Source organism: Pelodiscus sinensis, chromosome 3 (genome assembly GCF_052426305.1).
Source record: "Pelodiscus sinensis isolate ZL-2025 chromosome 3, ASM5242630v1, whole genome shotgun sequence".
Taxonomy (NCBI): domain Eukaryota; kingdom Metazoa; phylum Chordata; order Testudines; family Trionychidae; genus Pelodiscus; species Pelodiscus sinensis.
Genome location: NC_143054.1, coordinates 27,733,560 through 27,755,604, shown reverse-complemented (window position 1 = coordinate 27,755,604; position 22,045 = coordinate 27,733,560). Strand labels below are relative to the sequence as shown.

At 41.0% G+C, this 22,045-nt stretch overlaps 1 protein-coding gene across 2 annotated transcripts; it reads right to left on the bottom strand.

Annotated features, from left to right (window-relative positions):
• Window positions 1-923: 923 nt before the first annotated feature.
• Window positions 924-22,044, bottom strand: E2F6 (E2F transcription factor 6). Of its 2 annotated transcripts, none has more exons than XM_075923492.2 (7): window positions 21,911-22,044; window positions 20,551-20,605; window positions 16,883-17,099; window positions 16,333-16,491; window positions 15,167-15,281; window positions 9,281-9,428; window positions 924-1,689 (listed from the first exon to the last, which is right to left on the bottom strand). In XM_075923492.2, the coding sequence occupies exons 1-6, from the start codon at window positions 21,965-21,967 to the stop codon at window positions 9,300-9,302; spliced, it is 732 nt and encodes a 243-aa protein (XP_075779607.1). In that variant the 5' UTR covers window positions 21,968-22,044; the 3' UTR covers window positions 924-1,689; window positions 9,281-9,299. The 2 variants fall into 2 exon arrangements, with proteins under 2 accessions (XP_075779607.1, XP_075779608.1); XM_075923493.2 differs by having other exon boundaries at window positions 16,889-17,099.
• Window position 22,045: the final 1 nt, after the last annotated feature.

The following is a 22,045-nucleotide window of genomic DNA, read 5'->3' as shown; positions in this document are numbered from 1 at the left end:
AGCCACCTCCCTTAGACATGGAACTTGTTAGATCAGATACAGAACATTTGAACGCTTCCTAAAACAAGTACTAGTCTGTTTAATACTTTTCTCGGTGGACAAAATTATATTTGGTTGACTAATTAGGGGTCTTCATTTAGTTGCATTGAAGCAATTTTGAGTCAGCTATCTTCTGTGCTGTTTGTTAACACAATGAAAGCTGACTTGTTTTAAAATAACACTATATAGAACGTCAGCATTTAAAACTTCTGATGATCTAACGACTCAAGTTACCAAAGGCTTTAATGGATGTAACTGCAAGAAAATGTTTCAGTCAGAACATAGTTGTAGTTTTTTTGATTTTCCTCTAAATTATACTAAGTCTATCATAGTTAATTTCGCCCATGCATAATTTTAAAGAAAAATCTTGATATCCAAGCACAATCTACACTATAGCAAAACAAAAAGGTGTTCCACACTTACGTTAACAGCCCAGATGAATTAATTCATTTGGAAAACTAGTTCCAGAAGGACAGTAGTGTAAGACACATTATACATTGTTAAACATTTTAAAAAAGATAAACTGGAGTTACAGCTGAGAGAACAGTTCCAAATTAGGCAGGTTTGGTAAAAGTTATGAAAAGACTGCTCTACTATTTCAAAGCACTGTGTTGCAGTTAAGTTCAAGACATAGGTAGCAACCATTAATAACAGATTTACACATTGATAACTGGGTACATAGTGCTGTCAAGATCCCTCAATACTATAACATTTAGTTTTAGGAGTTGGAGTGCTTGTAAATGAAAATGTTTCAATATATTATGCTTGTCTAATTTACAAATAATAGTTTTACATAAGTTTCATACTGTTCATAAGTCACCTAATTAATTTCTACTGTTGAAAGGGAAAGCCAAGTGAAGTCCAATTAAACACCGTTAGACTGATCACTTTTCATATTTACAAGTTTATTTCAGTTTTTGCTGTACAAAGGCAGAAGTGCAATTCATTTTGTTAATCTATACATGATACAAATATTTACATAGAGGCCACTGTTTTTAACTTCATTGTTCACACCATTGTTACTTGCTGAGTTGGATGTAGTAATCAGCATCTGCACAGTGTAAGTCATAGCTTTAATTTTTCATGATGTTTACTTGTCTTATATTCCTCATGGGTAAGAAAAGCCCTGCAATACTCCAGTTCTGGATTCTTACATTATATTTAACAGTCCTGTTTAGTGAAACTCCAGCTTCAGAATTAAAAGTGCATTTCTTTACTATCTATAGTCTCACAGGACCAAGTTTTGATGTTTTGTTCCCAGATGCAGCTTTAAAGAATCTTCATTTTTTGAAATAGTTTCTTGTCCACATTTACTATCACTCACATTTAATTTAAAAAAAACAGTAAAACAAGGCCATGTCCCTCAAAACACTGCAGATTATGCACAAGTGTATAGGAAAATGCTTCTAAAAATGGCTCCTCACATTGCCTTCTTTTGGACAGAAGCAACTGAAGACAATTGTGTGAAAGCACTCAACTGAATTATTGCCATTTTAAGTTTGAAAAACATTTCAGAGAATTATAAAGTTGAGCATGTTCATAGTTCCAAGTGTCTTTCTTAGGGAATTCTGCAGTGCATATATTCATAATCTGTACAGGACTTGGCATTCCAATGGTTCTTCATCTTTTAAATTGATTCAAAATCTCAATCTAAAAGGGAAGTAAAGAAAAGATAACCAAAACATTTATTATCTTTCAGGGAACATTCATATTTATATGAAATAAACAGACAAGTCCTTAAAACATGACATGTAGAAGTCTTAAGAGCACCATACAACTAGCTTTCTTTCCCACTTGCACTGTCATTGTGATGCAGCTCTGATTCCAAATTAGCAAAAAGTTAAGTCTGATTGTACTTAAGAGTGCACTGAATTTTGGAATAAGCCCCAGTGAAAACAAGTATAGGTTGGGGTTCCTTTGGAAAAGCTGAGTTATGCTGAAGTAAAATAGGGAATCAGACTTATGACATCACCATTATGGGCTGAGAGTGTGGTGTTCCAAAATAAGAGGCATGTATTTTGTAATATATAATAAGAAAATGGCACACAGTGCCAACTGTCAACTCTAGATTTCTTACTGCAGCTTTTAGTACTGTATATTTGGGTGACAGATTCTAAACCTAGTTAACTAATTAAACAAGCCATAAAAATTACCTAAGTTTTTTTCCCCCCTAGCAACTTCCAACATAGCAAATAGCTTGGGAATTTACTTGTTAAATCACACTTGTACTAAAAGGCATAGACAGTGTCTTGAAGAATGGTGCATTGCAATTGTTCTTCAGACATATTCACATCATTTTCTCCCAATAAGCAGTTTTCCTTATAATATTCTTGCAGCTAGACCCTGCATCATCATCGTCTTGCTCTACTTACATCTGACATGTTTTCCTTTTTTACCTAGGGAAAGAACTTAATTAAAATATTCCCAGATGGGGGTCTCTCTTACACCCACAAGCCTTGACAGTTTTTCTGTGGCAAAAGTGTAGGGGAATATAGGAAGATGCATGTGCACACTGAATGTTTTCCCTTCTCCTTCCAGTCCACTCCTATGTTCCTTTGTAAGCTGCCTCCATCCTTTTCTGTATATTATCTGTCTTTAAACAATGTCTTAAATAACTCTGCCAGTTTGGCCTAGGTTCACCACCACATAAGCACAGAACAAGAAATTATCCTATCCTGTCTCTGTTTGTCTTTGCACATGTTTCTCAGACTAACAAATTGAAACCCTAGAACTTTCTAGAAGCAAGAGCTGGCTGTTAGGCTGCTAGACAGACTAGAGCCATTACAGGCAGTCCCCGACTTACGCGGATCCGACTTATGTCGGATCCGCACTTACGAACGGGGCTCTCTCGCCCCGGAGCTCGCAGGCAGCGGTCCCGCCACCTCAACCTCCGGGACGAGAAAAGCTGCTCCCGGTGCCCCTGGTCTGCTGGGGACAGTCTCCAGCAGACCAGGGGCACCGGGAGCAAAGCCGCAGCCGCGGCGGGGTCCCGCGCCTCTGAGGCTTTGCCAGAGCAGCTAGTGTGCTGCCCGCCCTCCCCCTCCCCCCCAGCAGACCAGGCTTTTGTTGTGGACCCTGGGGCAGAGCAGCAGGGGCGCTGCCTGTTGGTCCCGCAGCGCCGCTCTGGGCACTACTGGACCAACCCGGCAGCACCCCAGCTGCTCTGCCCCAGGCGTCCTGATTCAGCCGCTGCTGGTCAGTTTCAGCAGCGGCTGAATCAGGACGCCTGGGGCAGAGCAGCTGGTGTGCTGCTGGGTTGCTCCAGTAGCATCGAGGAGCGGCGCTACTGGACCAACCCAGCAGCACCCCAGCTGCTCTGCCCCAGGCATCCCCAAGTCAGCCGCTGCTGAAACTGATCAGCGGCTGACTACAGGAAGCCCGAGACAGAGTTGCTCTGCCCCGGGCTTCCTGGAATCAGCCGCTGATCAGTTTCAGCAGCGGCTGACTTGGGGACGCTTGGGGTTCTTAAGTTGAATCTGTATGTAAGTCAGAACTGGCGGTCAGTTTCAGCAGCGGCTCAATCTGGACGCCAGTTCCGACTTACATACAGATTCAACTTAAGAACAAACCTACAGTCCCTATCTTGTACGTAACCCGGGGACTGCCTGTAATTCATTTTTACATATTAAGAGTAGGAATAGTATGTTTGTTATAAGATTTAATTGTAACATTTTTAAATTTAAAAATTAGTATTTTATTGATTTTAAATAAAAAATCAAATTTAAATAAAAATCATCTAATTTTTTTTAAAAAAATCATTGATTTTTATCCACCCTGGGTTGAAAGATGTGCATTTTAGAATCCTGAGAATCTCACTTTAAAAAAAAAATTGGACTAGCAATTTTATGGAGTATTGCTGTGCCAAGTAAACAGGAACAAATCATCTTCAGTTTTACACCCACCATAGTTACAGAAATCCTGGAGTCCTTTATTTTTAAAAATATTTTCACGTCCTATAGAAAGCAGTTAACTTTCTATAACTACATATTACAAGTTAACCAACCCATGATCTCTTTAAACTGACTTTTGGAAAGAGCTAACAACTCACTTGTTTAGGATTAGCGCCTTTAAACACAGGAGATACTTTATAAGGAAATAGCTAACTACTGTGCTAGGATTATACCAATATAAAGACGGTCAGAAACTGATCATCACATCATCACGCTACTATTCCACAACTGGCACAAACACAAAAGATGTGTATCAGGGAAAAGGGCAACTACGACTTTTCAAATAGCATTGCCAAAAATAAGATGCCTTAACTACTACCTCAGTGTCCATCAAACTACATATCCTGCTTTGTTTGCTTCCTGACAGCAATGACCTGTATCTATGACTGGTAATCAACTTGCATCTCTTCTGATGACAACAGAAGAATCAGCTCTTACTTGGAAGTGAGCTTTTAGGTTAGTTGTCAAGTTTTCCTGTTTTGCAACCTGTGTAAGATTCTAATTTCAGAACAGCTGGGCACCAGATTATAAAAGAGAGTCTTACACAAAGTAAAAAAATGTATATATAACAAGTAGAACAAAGCAAATTGATTTTTTTCAGTTCAGCCAGAGTTATGTATATAAGTCGTTTGAATCAAAATGAATCCAAAGATTTTAAAAAGTTTCAGCAAATCAAGAAGTCCATTCTGGGATGAACAAAACATGTGTGACCCAAAATGTTTGGTTTCCAGCATATTAAAGTGCTAGATTCACTAAACATCAAGAAGAAGAGGAGGAGGAGGAGGAGGAGGAGGAGGAGGAGGAGAAGCCTCTCATCACCAGGCTATGTACACTTTCACTCTGGTTCAAATACTCAAGTATTTTATACATAAGTAGAACGGCTTCAGCAAAAATTAAGAGACTTGCCTCAGAACACTTTATAGTTTGGCAGTTAAGGCATGATTCTTTAAGGTAGTGGACGCAATCCAAATCCCTGCTCCATGTCAAGCAGTAGAAATAACTGAACCTAGGTCCTCCACAATGCTGTTATGTGCCCTAAGCACTGGGCTAAATGTTATAAGGGGATTCCACTGCTAGATGTTTTCTGAATGGGACCGAAGTTCCTTTGCAAATCTAACCCAAGGCTTTTTTTGGGACAAAACTAATGAATGTGTGCCAAATTTGCAAACAGGAGGAGCAGCAAGTTCTGGGAGGCAGTTGTAACCTGCAGGAGAGGGGTGGCAGAGGGCTTAGGTCAGTGTTTCTTAAACTTTTTAAGATGGAGGAACACCAAACAATACTTTTTTTTTTTTTAAATGAAGCACACCAAGGACTCCCCCCCCCGCCCCCCCTCCCCCAACAAAGAGAGGGGCCAGGGAAAAGTTATTGAGCAAAAATAAAAATAGGGTTGAGGGGATAATTGAGGGGGAAAAAAGTCGCCTATCCCTTTAAGGGTGGCCATTTTGAACTCTGTTCTTCACGACACACCCGTGTCCCATGCAACACAGTTTAAGAAACACTAGTTTAGGTGATGACCTGGAGCAGAAGAGATGCTGGCCTGGGATAGAGAACTGGGGAGAGGGAGGAGCTGGGTTGCCTGTGGCAGGTAAGCACCTCCCAGCCAGAGCTTAAGTGGCTCCCAGGCAGCAGCCCTGGTAGACCCTGAGGCAGGCCCCCTGCCTGCCCACAATCTCAGGCTGCTTAAATTGGCTAGCTGCTCCCTGAAGCTCTTTGTTCGGGGTGCCTGGGGCAAGGGGAAGCTTTACTACCCCCTACCTCCCAGCAAAAATCTCTATGCTCCAATTAGCCAGTTTTCAGTCAATGGGAGCTGAGAGATTCTGCTGGGGGAGGGGAGCGAGGGGCAGCAAGCAAATCCTCTCCTTCCCAAAGGTGTCCAAAGCAGAAAGCCACAGAAGGTAACTGTGTGGGGCTGCTCTGAAGTGGCTGGCTGCTCCGTGTGTCAGGGTCCCATCAGGGTGGCGCATGGGCTGGATCCGGATGCTTGGTGAACTGGATTTGGCTAGCAGGCCATATCTAGCTCATCCCCGGATTAACTGTTGCATGCAGACAACCATTCCTCAGTTCCTTCTCTACAATGAGCATGTTACTTTTCCCTCTGAAGCAGAGGAGAGGATGGAGTCATGGAGCATCCAAAGGGACAACTTCAGTTACTGCACCAGGTGAGCAGGGATGTAAACAACTAGTCTGCTACTTGATAAGCCTAGGCTTATCGAGTAGTCAAGTCGACTAGTTGCTTTCCCCACTCTTTGATGCCTCTGTGTCAGAGGCAGCAAGGAACAGGGCAGAAGCTGGTGCTGGGAGGAGCTGGCTTAAAAGCCAGTTCTCCCCAGCACCATCTCCACAGGGCGGTGGCAGGGGAGGCAGAGGCGCAGGGGGAACGGTCTGAGTGGGGACTGAAGCAGTCCCCACTAGAGCTGGTCCAACTGCTGTGCCTCTGCCTTTGAAATGTAAAAAGAGATGCTTGCGGCTCTTGCTACATTTAAAAAGAAGAGGCGCAGCTGAGAAGGGGAGGGTGGGGCACTCCTTACTGACTATTCGATTAGCTGATTAACTCATGTGTTCCAGCCCCCTAATCATTTTTGTTGCCCTCCAATGCATCCACACCCTTAGCATTGGAAAAATTTCAGAAAAGGGCGACAAAAATGATTGGGGTTTTGAATGGGTCCCATATGAAGAAAGATGAAAAGTCCAAGTCTTTTTAAGTTTAAAAAAGAGGAGACTAAGGGGGTGTATGATAGAGATCTGTAAAATCAGGATTGGTGTGGAAAAAGTGAATAAGAAAAGTTATTTACTTTTTCCCCACAATATGAGAACTAGGGGTCAGCAAATTATATTAATAGGCAGCAGGTTTAAAACAAACAAAAAGAAGTTTCTCTCCAGTCAGTGCATAGTCAACCTATGGAACTCCTTTTCAGAGAGTATTGTGAAGGCTAGGACTTTAACAGGGTTTAAAAAAAAAAGCTAGATAAATTCACAGAGGTTAAGTCCATCAATGGCTATTAGCCAGGAAGGGTAGGAATGGTGTCCCTAGCTGTGTCTGGAAGTAGGTGACAGGAGAGGGAATCACATGATGATTACCTGTTGTGTTCCCTCCTTCTGGGGCATGTGGTATTGCCCACTGTCAGCAGACAGGATGCTGGGCTAAATGGACCTTTAGTATGACCCAGTATGGCCGTTCTTATGTTTACATTCTTTCTGTAATGGGACCCCAGAATTGGACTCCAGATGTGGTCTCACTAGTGCCAAATAAAGAGGAACAATCACTTCCCTAGATCTGCTGGCAATGATCCTACTAATGCACCCTAATGTGCCATTAGCTTTCTTGACTGCAAGGGCACACTGTTAACTCATATCCAGCTTCTCATCCACTGTAAACTCCAGGTCTTCTGCCAAACTGCTGCTTAGCCAGTTGGTTCCCAGCCTGTAATAGTGCTTGAGATTCTTCCATCCTTAGTGCAGATCTCTGCACTTGTCCTCATTGAACCTCATCAAATTTCTTTTGGCCAAGCCTCTAATTTGTCTAGGTCACTCTGGACCCTATCCCTACCTTCTAAAGTATCTACCTCTCCCCTGAGCTTAGTGTCATCTGTGAACTTGATGAGGGTGCAATCCATCCACTCATCCAGGTCATTAATAAAGATGTTGAACAAAAGCAGCCCTTTGGGACACGCTGCTTGATACCGACCACATGATTTGAGGCATACCTTTTGCAGCTGAAGCCACCCACTGAAGGGAGTGCTTGACCTTGCTGAGAATTTTTTTTCAGGGAGTAACGTGAGGTACATAACAAGTTTAAAGCCATCTTTGTAGACATTGCATATGTAGCCTGGCATGTTTTAATACGAACATGGTTGTGGCCATATATCTGAAGAGTTACAAGCATTGTCTGGCTGAAACCTGTGGATGGTGTATGATGGTTATTATCGACTGGATTAGGATGTAAAAAGCAGAGTTGGGAAAGTTTTGGTTTTACTTGCAGACAGTCAAGATGAGACCCTATGGGCCAGTGTAGACGTAGCCTCTAAGTTTTAATTGTTGGGTTGGCGGGTCAGATTTGCTTTTGGTAATTTATGTGGAATTCTAACACGGCAAGTACATTTACTGTGAGGTTGGTAGCTCTTAGCGCCTTCTGTAGAGATGATACTCTTATGATACAATCATCCAGGCATGGGAATATCATAATCTTGGACTATGGAGGTGAAAAAAATTGATGGTCCTATGACTAGGTCAATAGGTAGTACCTGGTATTGATGCTGATTATTTTGCAGGGTGAAGCTGAGGAATGTCCTGGGTATAGAGTGGATTGTAACATGGAAATATACATCCAGCCCATTTCCTTTTTGTAATGCTGGAATTATAGTCACCAATATTACCACTTTGAAGTGTTGTTTCCATGATCTTTTTGAGCTGGAAATACTTTCTGTTCACCCATGTGGAAGAGGGCAGAATGGTGGCTAGTGGCTGCCTCATTACTTTGGCTTACTGCCTTATTACTTTTGTCAAGTTCATAATATCAGGGTTAATTAGCAGAGCAATCTTTGTGGAGGGTGACGTTTGCAGTATGTCTATCAATTTATGCTGAGTCCCTAGTAATTCCTCCATAGAGATGTCCAGGGAATCTGCTACTCTCCTGAAAGGACTTAAAATCCCCAGTCATGGAAGCATGATAGTCTCATCCAGGGATGAGACTAAATGTGAGTAGCACAGGGTCCCCCTTCCAGAGCATCCCCAAGTCATCTTTTTGGGATTCAGATGGTGGTTGGGCACAAGATAAAGGAGGTTTACAAATCATGGGGTTTTGTGCTCTGTAATATGACATGGGTCCCAGCAGGGCCATGCAGCAGACATTGCCATTGGTGGAGACCTGGAAATAGCTCCACACCACATTTCTCCTGTAATGAAGGAAAAAGGAGGTCATTCCTTCTCCACACTATCAATAATCACTGTCTGTACTGGGCACTCCAGGCAGCTGACTCAGACCTAGATGGATCGGGGTACCATTGGTATTGAAAACTGAGTTCCAGGTACCAAAGCAAGGGCTAGATCCTTGTGTGGTAAGAGACAGCGGTACTGTAAAGATTGATGTGATGGTCTGTATCTGCACTGGCGCTGCTAGTGTCAGAGCATATGTGATTGCTTATGAATGGAAGGTGGGGCCATAATGGTAGAGGAGTTTCAGAGCGTATAAAAGTGTTTATCCAATTCAGTTTGTCAATAACGATTTAATACATATTTCACTGTGATTTGTCTTATACTGATAAATACCATTCTTTCATTTAAATCTCACATACCTTCATCAAGAGGCTCTGCTCATTTAGTTTCTGATGTCAGGGTATCCATATCTTCAAACGTTTTGGCACCTAGGTTATCTTGCTCCACTTCACATAAATATACATCAATGGGTCCCTTTGTGCTCTTTATACGTACTTCTATACAATCCTGCAAGACATATTTTATATAAAAATCAGAAACATATATATATTAAGCCAAATAAAATATATGCAAAATATTTGAAGTAAAAATGAAATGTAACATTCAAAAACAGGCCAAGATATAGGAGCGACATTTTAACTTCAGACTGCAAGTCATTTTAAAGGTTCCTTTGTTCTTGATAATTTAGTATGATTACCTATGAAGTTGCCATACTAAATAACATCCATTAAATAGTGCATTTAAATAGCTTAAGTCTGTGCTCTAGAATGGTTTTGTTTTGATGAAAGTTCTTCCAATATGAAGAACTACTTTTTTCAGTTGGTCATTTTCAACAGCCTATCTTAATAAATGACTGAATTTTACCACACTTATGAACAGAGGTAGCAAAAGTGATGAGTTTAAAGGTCAATGTGTTTTGAGATATTCAATTGTCAATCAGCATTGGCACAAGTTTTACTGATAGCACAATCAATAGGGCAAAACATTTCATAAATTGCAGTATCAACACCCTGCAGTAGGTAATATCAGCAATGTAATGGATTTTCAAGAACTTAAAAAGGGAACACCGAATAACCTCAAGACATTCAGAGAAACAAGTTCTAGAAATATTGTTTTTCCCCAAAAAGAAGAAAAAAGTGTATTGTAATAGAAAAAAAATCAAATATGAAGAACAATTTACAGTATGATGTACAATTATTTAGAAATATAGTATCTGAGCTGGTAGCACCTTTTAAGTTGCCTGAAACTTTCCATTATACACCTCTGTTTTCAGTTGCTTATAAAACTGCAACACAGGCAGAAAATGCTCACATTAGGCACCTGCCTCAGGAGGAATCATTTTGGAAAACTTCAGCCAATTCAGTTTACAGCCGTTTCCAAGAATGAAAGCACGGGAAAATGCATTGCCAGAAATTATTAATATAGCCAAAACAGCATGTTCTTTCAGAAGTTGAAGCCCAAGCTTGTCAGAGACTGTCACTAATTGTGTGTTTCTCTTTTTTGATTGCCTGACTTGACATTCTACATCTGATTTTCTTAATTGCTGCATACTCACAGCTGCAACCAAAGCCAACAGGAGCTGTGCTTTGAACATATAAAGAGCTGTATAATGCTAAGTACTCTGAAAAGTCTTATCCTAGGAGTCTCAAATTCAACATTAGTGTACGCTTGTAAACAATCTCCGTGCCTCAGCTTTCCATCTGTAAAATAGGGGATGTTAATAAGTAGGGAAGTTAGAGTGTAACCGACTAACCGTTTAACTGATAAGCAGTTAATGGTGTCAGTTACATTCAGCCAGCTCCCAGGCAGGGCATCAAATCCTTATCTACAGAAGCTGGGCAGATTAGGGCTGCCAGCCTGACTCCTGGGGTGGAGGCTTCTCTGCCCAGCTTCCAGGGAGGCTTTGCTGTAGGCTCTGCAGTATAAGCTTATTTAAGTTTTATACTCTAGAGCCTGCAGCGTGTAACTGCTGATACTTGCAGTGGTTACACATTTACTTAACTAAATTTTAACACCCTTATTAATACTACCTTCTCATCTCAAGGTGTGTTGTGAAAATAAATTAATTTGTGAAGCATTCAGACACATTAACAATAAGCACCCCAGAAAAACCCACAAAAATTAATAATTCTGTTTACAGAGCAAGGTTTAAATGAATACCATCTATTCTTTGCACTGGCTGAAGTAGATACACTATAGAGAAAAACAGTATGTGACCATATAATTAAAAGATAATAGTGCTTATGCACAAGGGGAACAAACTCAAGCTGTACAAGGAATCTTAAGCTTAAAAAAAATCATCTTTAAGTGCTTGATTTTGCAACCTTAATCATTAAAACTTAGTTTTGTGTATATCTTTTATGTTCTGCTTCTTACATTTCCTTTCTTCGATTGGCTTTAAATAATTTTTTACCTCTTTTCACGTTTAAAAACAGGTGCATCTTGCATATAGTCTATTCTATTCAGAACACAAAATTTAGATCAAATCAACATGAACACCTCAGCAAATACACAAATGCAAAAGCCACAATATTTTTGCAATTTATAGCAAAAATAAAATGCCAAGTCTTGAGACTGTTAGACTAAGATGTCATATAAATGCATAGTATTTTTATGCCAGAAAGGACCATTTTGATCATTTAGTCTGGTGGTTTTCAAACTTAGGGTCGTGATCCTGTACTGCAGGCATGGGGAACCTTTTTTGGGATTGGGGGCCACTGTCCCACAGAAAAATCAGTCAGGGGCTGCACACAAGTGAGAAAAAACAAACAAACAAACAACCCTCATTAACATGGTCCCAACTGAGAAAGAGAAAGACACGTCCCACATTCCACATCAGGTGGAGCCTAGACTAGTAGATTGTGTGCGCTCCAGCCCACAGTGGAGCAGCAAGAGGACCGGAGTGCCGGCACGGGCTCCCCAATTTTCTATCCATGGTACGCCCAAATCTTGAATACTGCTTACAGATGTGATCACCTCATCTCAAAAAACATATATTGGCATTGGAAAAGGTTCAGAAAAGGGCAACAAAAATGATTAGGGGTTTAGAACGGGTGCCATATGAAGAGAGATTAAAAACTAAGACTTTTCAGCTTAGAAAAGAGGAGACAGTGGGGATATGATAGGGGCCTGTAAAACTATGACAGATATGGAGAAAGTGAATAAAAAAACATTTACTCATTCCCAGGGCTTGCCAAACTGCAGCGAGCCCCACTCGCCAGCCACGCTGTCTGGCGATCTGTGCATGCGCAAATCGCCCGAACCTGGCTCTTCCGGGCTGTAATCTACTTGCCATAGGTGAGTAGATTGCATTATTTGTCAAGCCCTGCTCATTCCTATAATACAAGAACTAGAGGTCTCCAAATGAAATTAATAGGTAGCAGGTTTAAAAACAAACAAAAGGAAGTTTTTGTTCATGCAGCACACAGTCAATCTGTGGAACTCCTTGCCAGAGGAGGTTGTGAAGACCAAGACTTTAAACGAGATTCAAAAAAGAACTAGATAAATTCATGAAGGTTAGGTCCATCAATGCTTATTAGCCAAAATGGGTAGTAATGGTATCCCTAGCCTCTGTTTGTTAGGGGCTGGAAATGGATGACAGGAAAGGGATCACTTGATTACCTGTTTCTGTTCACTCCCTCTGGGGCATCTGGTATTGGCCTATGTTGGAAGACAGGATACTGGACTAGATGGACCTTTCATCTCACCCAATATGGCCATTCTTCATGCTGGAGGATTCACCTGAGTCTGAAGGGCTGTATCCAGGTTCCCCACGCCACAGTACTGGGTTGTGGAATGTCAGGCACTGGATCTCATTGCTTCAGGGTGATCAGGTAACTAGTGGGGGGTGCTAAGGCAGGCTACCTGCCTATCCTGGCACCATAAACTGCTCAGCAGGCTCTGCTCCTAGGTGGGGGGTGGGAAGGAGAGCACACAGGGCTCCACCCCCCCAGATCTTACCCTGAGCACTAGCTTCACACTCCCATTGGCTAGGACACTGCCGCAGGCTGCTTCTGGGGTGCAGCATGGTCTGCAGTGCTAAGAGGCAGGAAACCTGCCTCAGCAACCCCCGCTGCATCGCTGACCAGGACCTAAAGGTAAACCCCTCCTGCCCCTGCCCTGAACCTCCCCCAAAAATGGTGCCCTTTCCTATGCCCCAAAGCTCTTATTCTCCACCCTACCCCAGAGCCCACACTCTATTCAAAATATGGTGCGTTGCAGGCATCAACAATTTTCTACAACTGGGTCATGAGAAAAAATGTTTGATCTAGTCTGGCTTCCTACATAACAGAACAGTAAGGTACTCTTCACTAGTAACTGTAATACGGCTCTCCTTACTCTAAATGATTTCACTTGCCTACAATCTATTTATACTTGGCAGTTTATACTAAATCATGTAAAGTACTGTATAAGCTTATTTCTTCAATTCCCTCTCAAACTCAAAATATATTCTAACTCCAAACTGAAGTAGCATGGGCATCAGTTACAGATGTTCCCTCATCCCCAGCAAAAGCAAAGTGGTAATCTATGATTAGTATTTTCCTAATCTAAGTAAAACACTACCCCACACACTTTTACACCAAAAATTAGAGCAGGCAGATTTGTTTTATGAAATGCATCCGATATGAATTCCAATATTACATAATACCAATATTAATTGGTGTGTAAAAAATAACTAACTAGAGTGAAAACCAACTGTTCTTACAAACTAATTCAGGGATTCTCAAACTTCATTGCACTGTGACCCCATTCTCAGAACAGAAGTAACTACATGACTTCAGGAGAGGAAGCCAAGCCTCCGCTGCCCTAAGTGTGGATGGGCAGAGCCAAAGCCCCACCGTCCCTATAACCTGGGTCCTGCCTGTAACCTGGGCTGTAACCTGTTCAGGGCTAAGGTTCCTCTAAGCTGCTTGACCATATAGCTATTTTCTGAGCTCTGCTCAGAAGTTCAAAGTTCCCACATAGGTAGGGAGCTCAGCTGATTGGCAGGAGGCAGGGTGTCTAGCTAAGCAGCTGCTAAACAGAGCTGCGCTGCTTGAACTGAAGAGCTCCCATAGCAGATAAGCAGGTGAGATAAACAGGCAAGATAAGGAGGGAATAAATGGTTGGGATGAGTTAGTAATTAATTAATTGGCTGGGGAGGAAGTCATTGGGGTAGTGTGGAGAGTCCCATCTGCCCAAGGAGAGACAGACAGACAGAAACCCAGCAGTCTCTTCAACCCTCCTGGCCCGGGATCGGGGAGGTAAGGGGCTGACTGCCTGGGCTCGGTGGGGGAAAAGAGGGGATGGTTGGGTGCTGGCATCTGTGCAGTGAAGGGGAAAAAGGGGGCAGTTTGTTTGGGGTCTCCTGACTCACTTGCTGTAGTACTGTGTATCTGTCTGGGTTGGAAGGATGGGAAAAAGGAAGGCTGAATGGGGGAAGGGGGGGTGCCAGGAGGACATTTGCATGATTACATTTCAAACAAAGTTTACATAGGTGTTAATGGCTTAAGAAAGGAAAGAAAAATATTCTTTTAACAGAATATTTTTGGAGTGTTACAGATATCAAACTCTGTTCTTAATGATTTTTTAAAATCTTGTGTTACTAATTAATACATGGTAAACTGTATTGCATTAAGGCCAGATCTTTGCTATATGGTACAGTTCTGGCTCTTATGAGTCAAAAGTAGCAAGTACTAGGTACGATGCTAGTTTTGTAGGATGAAACCTTATTTGCAAGGCAAGCTCTTTGAAACATGCATCCGTCTACATTTGTTGGCTTCTACTCTAGTGGAAGAAAGCTAATTCCCTACCTTTGTACATCACCTTTGTGGTCATTAAGGGTACTTCACAGTAATTAGACACAGGTGTCTTGTTTTAATACGTTAGAACAGTGGTTCCCAAACTTTTCAGCATCATGCCCCCTTTTTGATTTTTGAGAAACCCTCATGGCCCCCCCCCCCCCCCCGCAAAAAAAAATAGCAGCAAAACTTGGGATGGGATTGACGGGGTGTGTGCGCGCCTGGGTCTCCTCGCCTCCCCACCCCCCCACCCAGAGGTTCTTCATGCCCCCCAGTTTGGGAACCCATGTGTTAGAAGGAACACTGGTCCCCCGGTGGTAGGGTTCAGGTTTCAGCCCTAGACTCCAGCAAGTCTTAAGCCAGCCTTAGCGACCCCATAAAACAGGACTGCGACTCTCAGTACAAGAACTATTGCTCTTAATCTAAAAGTGTAGTTGCCTTATAGTAGTGAAAAGGAATACTTACTTCTTTAGGAGCTGGCACTTCTAGTTTTGTTTCCTCTGGAGCTTTGATCGCCATAACAATCTGTTCTTGGAAGGCCTTAATGCTATGAATATCTTGGTATGTCACATAAGCTAGTGTATACATTAGTCAAGGATTCTATAAAGTTAATTGTTTTAAGGAGGCATGGCTGTTAACATGAGATACAATTAATTTGATAACTTTCACGGAATGGACAGATTTCACTGATCACTATCTGAAAATGAATTTCTTTAAGCACAGGAATATTATTCTAGTTAGCCCTCTGCCTAGAGGCAAGCACAGAATGAGGAATCTTAAATCATATTCCCAGTGTTTGTGTTTGGTATTTAACTCATCTCAATTACAGAACTAGTTTTCATTCATTAAAGCTTACCTATGAGATAAGACTACTACCTATCCTATTTCTCAGAACTGGAAGGGACCTTGAGAGGGTCATCGAGTCCAGTCCCCTGCCATCACCTGCCATCACGGCAGGACCAAGTACCATCCCTGACAGATTTACCCCAGATCCTTAAATGGCCCCTTCAAGGATTGAACTCACAACCTTGGGTTTAGGAGGCCAATGCTCAAACCACTGAACTATTCCTCCCTTATGATTATGATATGTAAATATTCATAATTATTACAGAAACTGTGTTCCTTTAACTTTGATATTCTGCTGTTTAATGAAATAGGCATATGCCTGCAAATTTAAGTCTCTTTTGGACAGTAATTCCAAGTACTTTATTACTTGCCATGTACAAAGCATGGGAAGAAAGCAACAAATTTCACCTGTTCCTTGCCATTCTAAACTTGCCCTCACTCAAGCCATGTCTTCACTTGGAGGAAGATCACCACTGCCACGCTCAATCTACCAGAGTTGAATTTAGCAGGTCTAGTAAGGTCAATCAAATTCATAGGGTGCCCCCATTTTCACCAGGTACTCCGGCTCATAAGGGAAACTGACAGAAGCATTTGCTTCCATCAGCTTCCTGCTGTGGGAACAAGGTGGAAGCTTGAATCAAGGTACATTGACTCCAGCTATGTAATTAGCATGGAGCGAGTTGTATATCTGAATTGGACCATCCCCTTTAGCGTAGCCTGTAAGCATTTAGGCCAGGTCTAAGTGCAACTAGCCAAAGTCAGTTGTGAAGCAATTAAAAGGATATTTTGTGTTTTCTTTGTCATCTGTTAAGTCAAACAATTGGTGAGCACAGTCCTTAATTAATTCATCCAGAGCTTCTTCCATTGTTGAAAGATCAGAAAGTTCATCTCTAAGCCTTTGCTGTTGTGTTGCCTTTCCAGCAACCTGATCGAGATCAGATCCTCTAAAAGAATATTAACATTATCAAGAAGGTAGCTTACATTTATAAATGCAGGGTTTAGTAGAATAAAAATACTTAAACATTTTCTAACTTTTTTAAAAAAAGTGTAGTTAAAGAATTGAAAGCTTTTGGTTATAAACTACCATTTTTGGCCAGTTAAACAAAATCTTCAAAATTGCTTCATTTTCGGACACTAGAAAGTTAACAAAGGCAGCCTATAATTGCAGACTATTATCTATACAGTACAATTAACAGGCTGTAAATTGAATTTATGATAGTTAATGGAAAACACTACAGAAACTAAAACAGATTCACAATTAAATAAAACTACATTTCTCAAAGTATCCAAACTATTTTTGCAAATGCAAGTTAGAAATTTTCAAAGCCAACTCACACCCACTGGATAAGATTCTTAGATCTTTTCTTAATTAGGTGGATTCCATCCAATACATTGGTGATGTCATATACTCTTCGTTTTCGTACCCCTAGAGTTGTTGCTACTTCATTCAAATCAAGAACACCATCTGGAGCAATTTTGACAAGATCCATGAATTTTCGGGTCAAGTAAACCAGGGATGCATCAAAACGAGGCTTTGTGACTTTCAGAGTTTCTGTAAAGGTTTGACATTGTATCATTTAGTATTAACGCAGGCAGATCTGTTCAAAGCATGGTCATATGTTCAAATATACTGTGTTTATAGAAAGTGTTATATTAGCACAGGAGGTTGAAGCTTTGTTCTATAATCAGTACAAGGTGTAAAGAAAGCCATCTATCCAATAAGACTTAATTTGAGGAAGTTCTATCTAGAAAGTTAAAAGATCTCTCCATGCATTTTAAATTCTTGACATTGGACTTCCAACAAGCATATCAATTGTGATGTGGACACAATTTTATAAATTGGTAGGCTACTAGAGAGCCATCATGATATTTTCTGTTTAAAAATAGTGCTGTTGCTAATTACAATCCTGTAACTAAGAGGTTAAAGACTGTGTCTGAATGCCACTTATCTATGACATCTGGTTCCTCACTTACCAAATAAAACAAAATTAAAAGCTGTTTATTATGTCTGCACATGGGGGCCATTTAACAAGTTCACAAAATAAAAAGTAAATGAGGCCACCCAGTTTTCAAACAGCTGTAATTATACGAATATCAACCACCACAATTTACTTCTGAGAAATTCAATTGCTGGCAAATTTGCTCTTCCATTTCATTTAATCAAGACATCTGGAACAAAAATCTTAAAAAAAAAATAACTCCAGCTGTTTTTGAACCCTTTCAGAAAGAAGAGGATAATTTAGACATTGACCACAGAGAACTCCTATCTTATTCAACAGAACATTCTTTCTTTTCTATATGAAAACTAAAAAAAGTGCTGCTAATTTGTAGGGGGAAGCTCTCTTCCTGGTCCTCTCTATGGCTCAGAAGCTTCAAATATTGTACCAGTAAAGGGCATACTCCATTTTGGTTTTCACTGCCTAAGAGCACCTGAATTTTCATTAAAACAAAACAAAAAAAAACTATGGGCCAAATTCATCAAAGCCAAATGACTTCAGTTGAGTTGCATGGCATGTAACTCATAACAGAATTTGTCTCTCATATTCCTTAATTTTTTACTATTAAACTACCAATTTCTGACCTTGATTCTGTTAAGACTATGCTTGCTCCAAATCTGACTTAATAAATTAAGATTTTTAATGGAAATGTTCCAGTATTAATGAGACACCTGTGTCTGTAGTTTGCATGACTTCTTCACAGTATTTTACTCATTACTTTCCTGTAAGGTTGTGTACCTTATAACAGAATGGCAGAGATCCCGTGACTGCATCAAACTAAATTACCAGAAAATAAATAAAATACATAAAAGTACACCAGAAGCAGGAAGTCTGTCAGACAGTCAGTGGTACCACTGGACAAGTAAGGTTCTAAAGGAGCACTCAAAGAAAATAAGGCCACTGTGTATAAACTAAATGATTTCTTTGCATCAGTCTTCATCCACACCTTTTTAGGTGATGAATCTGAGCAATCATCCCAGACTGATGTGTAAGATAGGAGGTTCGGTAACAAATTGATAAATTAAGCAGTAACAAGCCATCAGATTCAGATGGCATTCACACAAGAGTTTTGAAGGAACTCAAATATGAAATTATATAACTATTAACTGTGGTATGTAACCAATCACTCAAGTCAACTTCTGCACCAGATGACTGGAGGATAGCGAACGTGATACCAATTTAAAAAAAAAAAAAAAAAAAAGACTCCAGGAACAATCCTTGCAATTACAGGCAACTTCAGTATCAGGCAAATCAGTAGAAACTATAGTAAAGAACAGAATTGTGAGATGAATACAATTTGTTGGGGAAGAGTCAACATGGCTTTTGTAAAGAGAAATCACATCAGTCTATTAGAACACTCGGAAGGGGAGGTCAGCAAACATGTGGACAAAGGTGATCCAATGACTACTGTGTATATAGATTTCCATAAAACCTTCGACAAATCCTCCATTAAAGGTTCTTAAGCAAATTAAGCAGTCATGGGCTAAGAGGAAAGGTTCACTCATGGATGAAAGATAGGTAAAATGATTAAATGAAATGAAATGGTTAAACGATAGGAAACCAAGGTTAGGAACAAATGGTCAGTTTCCACAATGAAGACACACAAAAAGTGCTGTGCCTCAAGGCTCTGTATTGGGATTTGCTGGTCAACATATTCATAAATGATCTACACACACAAAGGAGTAATAGTGAGGTGGCAAATTTGACAGATGACACAAAATAACTCAAAATGGTTGACTCCAAAGCAGACTGCAAAGAATTACAAGGGATTTCACAAAACTAGCTGACTAGGCAACAAACTGACAACTGAAATTCAGTGTTGATGCAAAGTAATGCATTCTGGAAAACAATCTCAACTACACATACAAAATGATGGAGGGTGTAAATTAACTGTTATCACTCAAGAAAGATCTTGGATTCAGTGTGAATACTTCTCTTAAAACATCCACTCAATGTGCAACAGCAGTCAAAAAAGTAAACAGAATTTTGGGAATCATTAGTAAAGGGATAGATAGTAAAACAGAAAATGTCATAATGTCAGTATATAAATCCATGGTATGCCCACATCTGAAATACTTCATGCAGTTCTGGCTGCCCCATCTCAAAGATATATTAGCACTGGAAAAGGTACAGATAAGAGCAACAAAAATTATTAGGGATATGGAAGAGCTTCCATAAAAAGAAATATTACTAAGACTGAGATTTTACAACCTGAGAAAGAGAGGACTTAGGAGGAACATTTTGAAGATTCATAAAATCATGAATTGTGCAGAGAAAAGGAATAAAAACACTTCCTTATTCCCTATTGTAATGTGATGACTAGAGGTCACAAAATGAAACAAACAGCGAACAAGTTTAAAACAAATAAAAGAAAACATTACTTCACACAATGCAGTCTACATGTGGAACTCCTGGCCAGGGGATGATGTGAAAGCCAAGACTATAATGAAATTTTAAAAAATCTAGAACTCTTAAGGCCAGAAACAGGTGCTTTCCCCTATGGCTGGCTAGATAGTACTTGCAGCATAACATTTTCCTTTTCTCTGGTTTATCCAGAGTTTTGATTATCTGATCTTATGGCCCAGTCCCATTTAGAATAGATACATGGGGTTCTATAGCACATCATAACTGGTCATATCTTTCCTATTAGGCCCTACATACTTGTAGCCCCATTCCCCTTCCCCAGTCCAGCATATCTTCCATGAGACCAATTAACTATACTTATACCCTGTAACTATAAGGAGATTGAAAGTAAAAAACAATTACCAATGTGTTGCAGATTATTACTGCTTGCTCAGCTGCCTGATTTTGCTGCATGTCAGCCCTCTGTTTCATATCGATTACAAACAAATTAGAAGACAAGTATGTATAATAATGCCTGGTATTCTTTGGGTAATATATGAAGTAAGTTTGTGAGGAGAGCTGCTGTTTGTTCAAACACCTCCTCCAAACTCATAAACCTTGAAAAAAAATAAAAGTTTCTAAGTGTAAAGTTCAGGAACTTACTTCTCATTGTCACAAGTTGTGCCTCATCTTCCATATTAAGGTTGATTTTTGGTGGCTAAAACACAAAACAATAATGATAAGTACAGGACATAAAATATACATATGGAAAACAGGAAGCTTTCCTAGGGGGATGATTACATAAGTTATCTTAAGTCTTCAGATAGTTTCAGTAGTCTTCCTACTGTTAATAGCTTTGCAGAAGTGTAACCAGGGGAAAATCTTGTTAATTTTTTCCCTGCTGCGTCTGAAACCTATGTAGGTAGCAGTGAAACAGACAACTGGGTTAGTTTTCACTGTGCTCTAGCTCAAACCTTTCCCAACCACAGCAGATGCCGGCACATAAACCAAACAGGATTAATACAAAGATTTGTGGAAGAGGTCAGTAGTGAAAACACCCCCCACACTCAACTCTCTCAATAGCAGAAATCAGAAATGATAACAGACTGATTGACCCATCCAGGGAGAAGTTATGAAGAACTCAGATGGCACAGAGAATGTTCCTCCTTAGCTGAGCAAAGGATTTGCTCCTCATACAGACATTGCATAGTAAGTATTAATGGATGACTTGATTATCTCGCTCCACTTTTTGAAGTCCCATTGCACAGATTATATAGTTTAAAATACAGGTAGATATAATTACAATACAAATAGCTTTACTGCAACTTTTAGGACAGCAGGCGAGGCTAGCACCTGTATTTACATTAGCCATGGATGTTTTTTGAACAGACTAGCAATAATGATCCTGGCCCACCTCCCTCTTTTTCTTACTACTTCTTTTTAAGCAATGCCACAAAACAGAAAGTTTCCCCAGTGAAACAGATACAATTTCCAGCTTTACGACCAGCGACAGTCAGAAAAAAAACGCTGTCGAGTCAAATCTAGACCAAGTTTTAGGATTTGAAAAAAAAAAAATCAGCGTACACACATTTTGTATTCCCGCACGAACAGATTTTGTTTTTAAATCACACTCCCGGGTAACCCACTACACCGTCATGTGCGCTGCATAACCAGAGAACAAGCCCCGAGAGAAAGAAGCTGTTTCGCAGCAGCAGCAGCAGCAACCATCACGGTGCCCGCAGAGCCCTCAGCGGCTGGCAGAGCGTAGCCGCCTACCCATTTATACCATTCAAGCCGCACGCCGGAGAGAAGCATCTTCCCTTTGCCAGGGGGCGTGTGTGGGGGGGGGAATCGCGGACGGCGCGCGGAGAACGCCTGACATCGCCATTCATCGCAGCTGCCCCCCTCTCTCGCTGTGTGCTCAGGGGGCGGGGAGCGGCTGGGGCGCCTGGGAAGGGCGGGGGATTTAAAGCCTTTCGGGGTTTCCCCGCGCAGCCACCAGTCGCCTCCCGCCCTCACTCACCTGCAGCGCGTCCGGGTGCAGCGGCTGCAGGCTCTTCCCCTCGGCGGGGGAGGCCATGTTAGCTCGGCCCCTCTCCGCCCCGCGGCCGGGGTCTTGCGCGACGTCAGGCCCCTCGCCGCCTGCGATGCTGCTCAC

Coding starts and splice junctions, on each gene's coding strand:
- E2F6 (XM_075923492.2), bottom strand. CDS start 21,967: ATGGCCTCCCCCGCCGAGGGGAAGAGCCTGCAGCCGCTGCACCCGGAC. Junction 16,492..16,882: donor AAGAATCTTATCCAGTGGGT/GTGAGTTGGCTT, acceptor ATATTCTTTTAG/AGGATCTGATCTCGATCAGG. Junction 15,282..16,332: donor GATGACAAAGAAAACACAAA/ATATCCTTTTAA, acceptor ACTAATGTATAC/ACTAGCTTATGTGACATACC.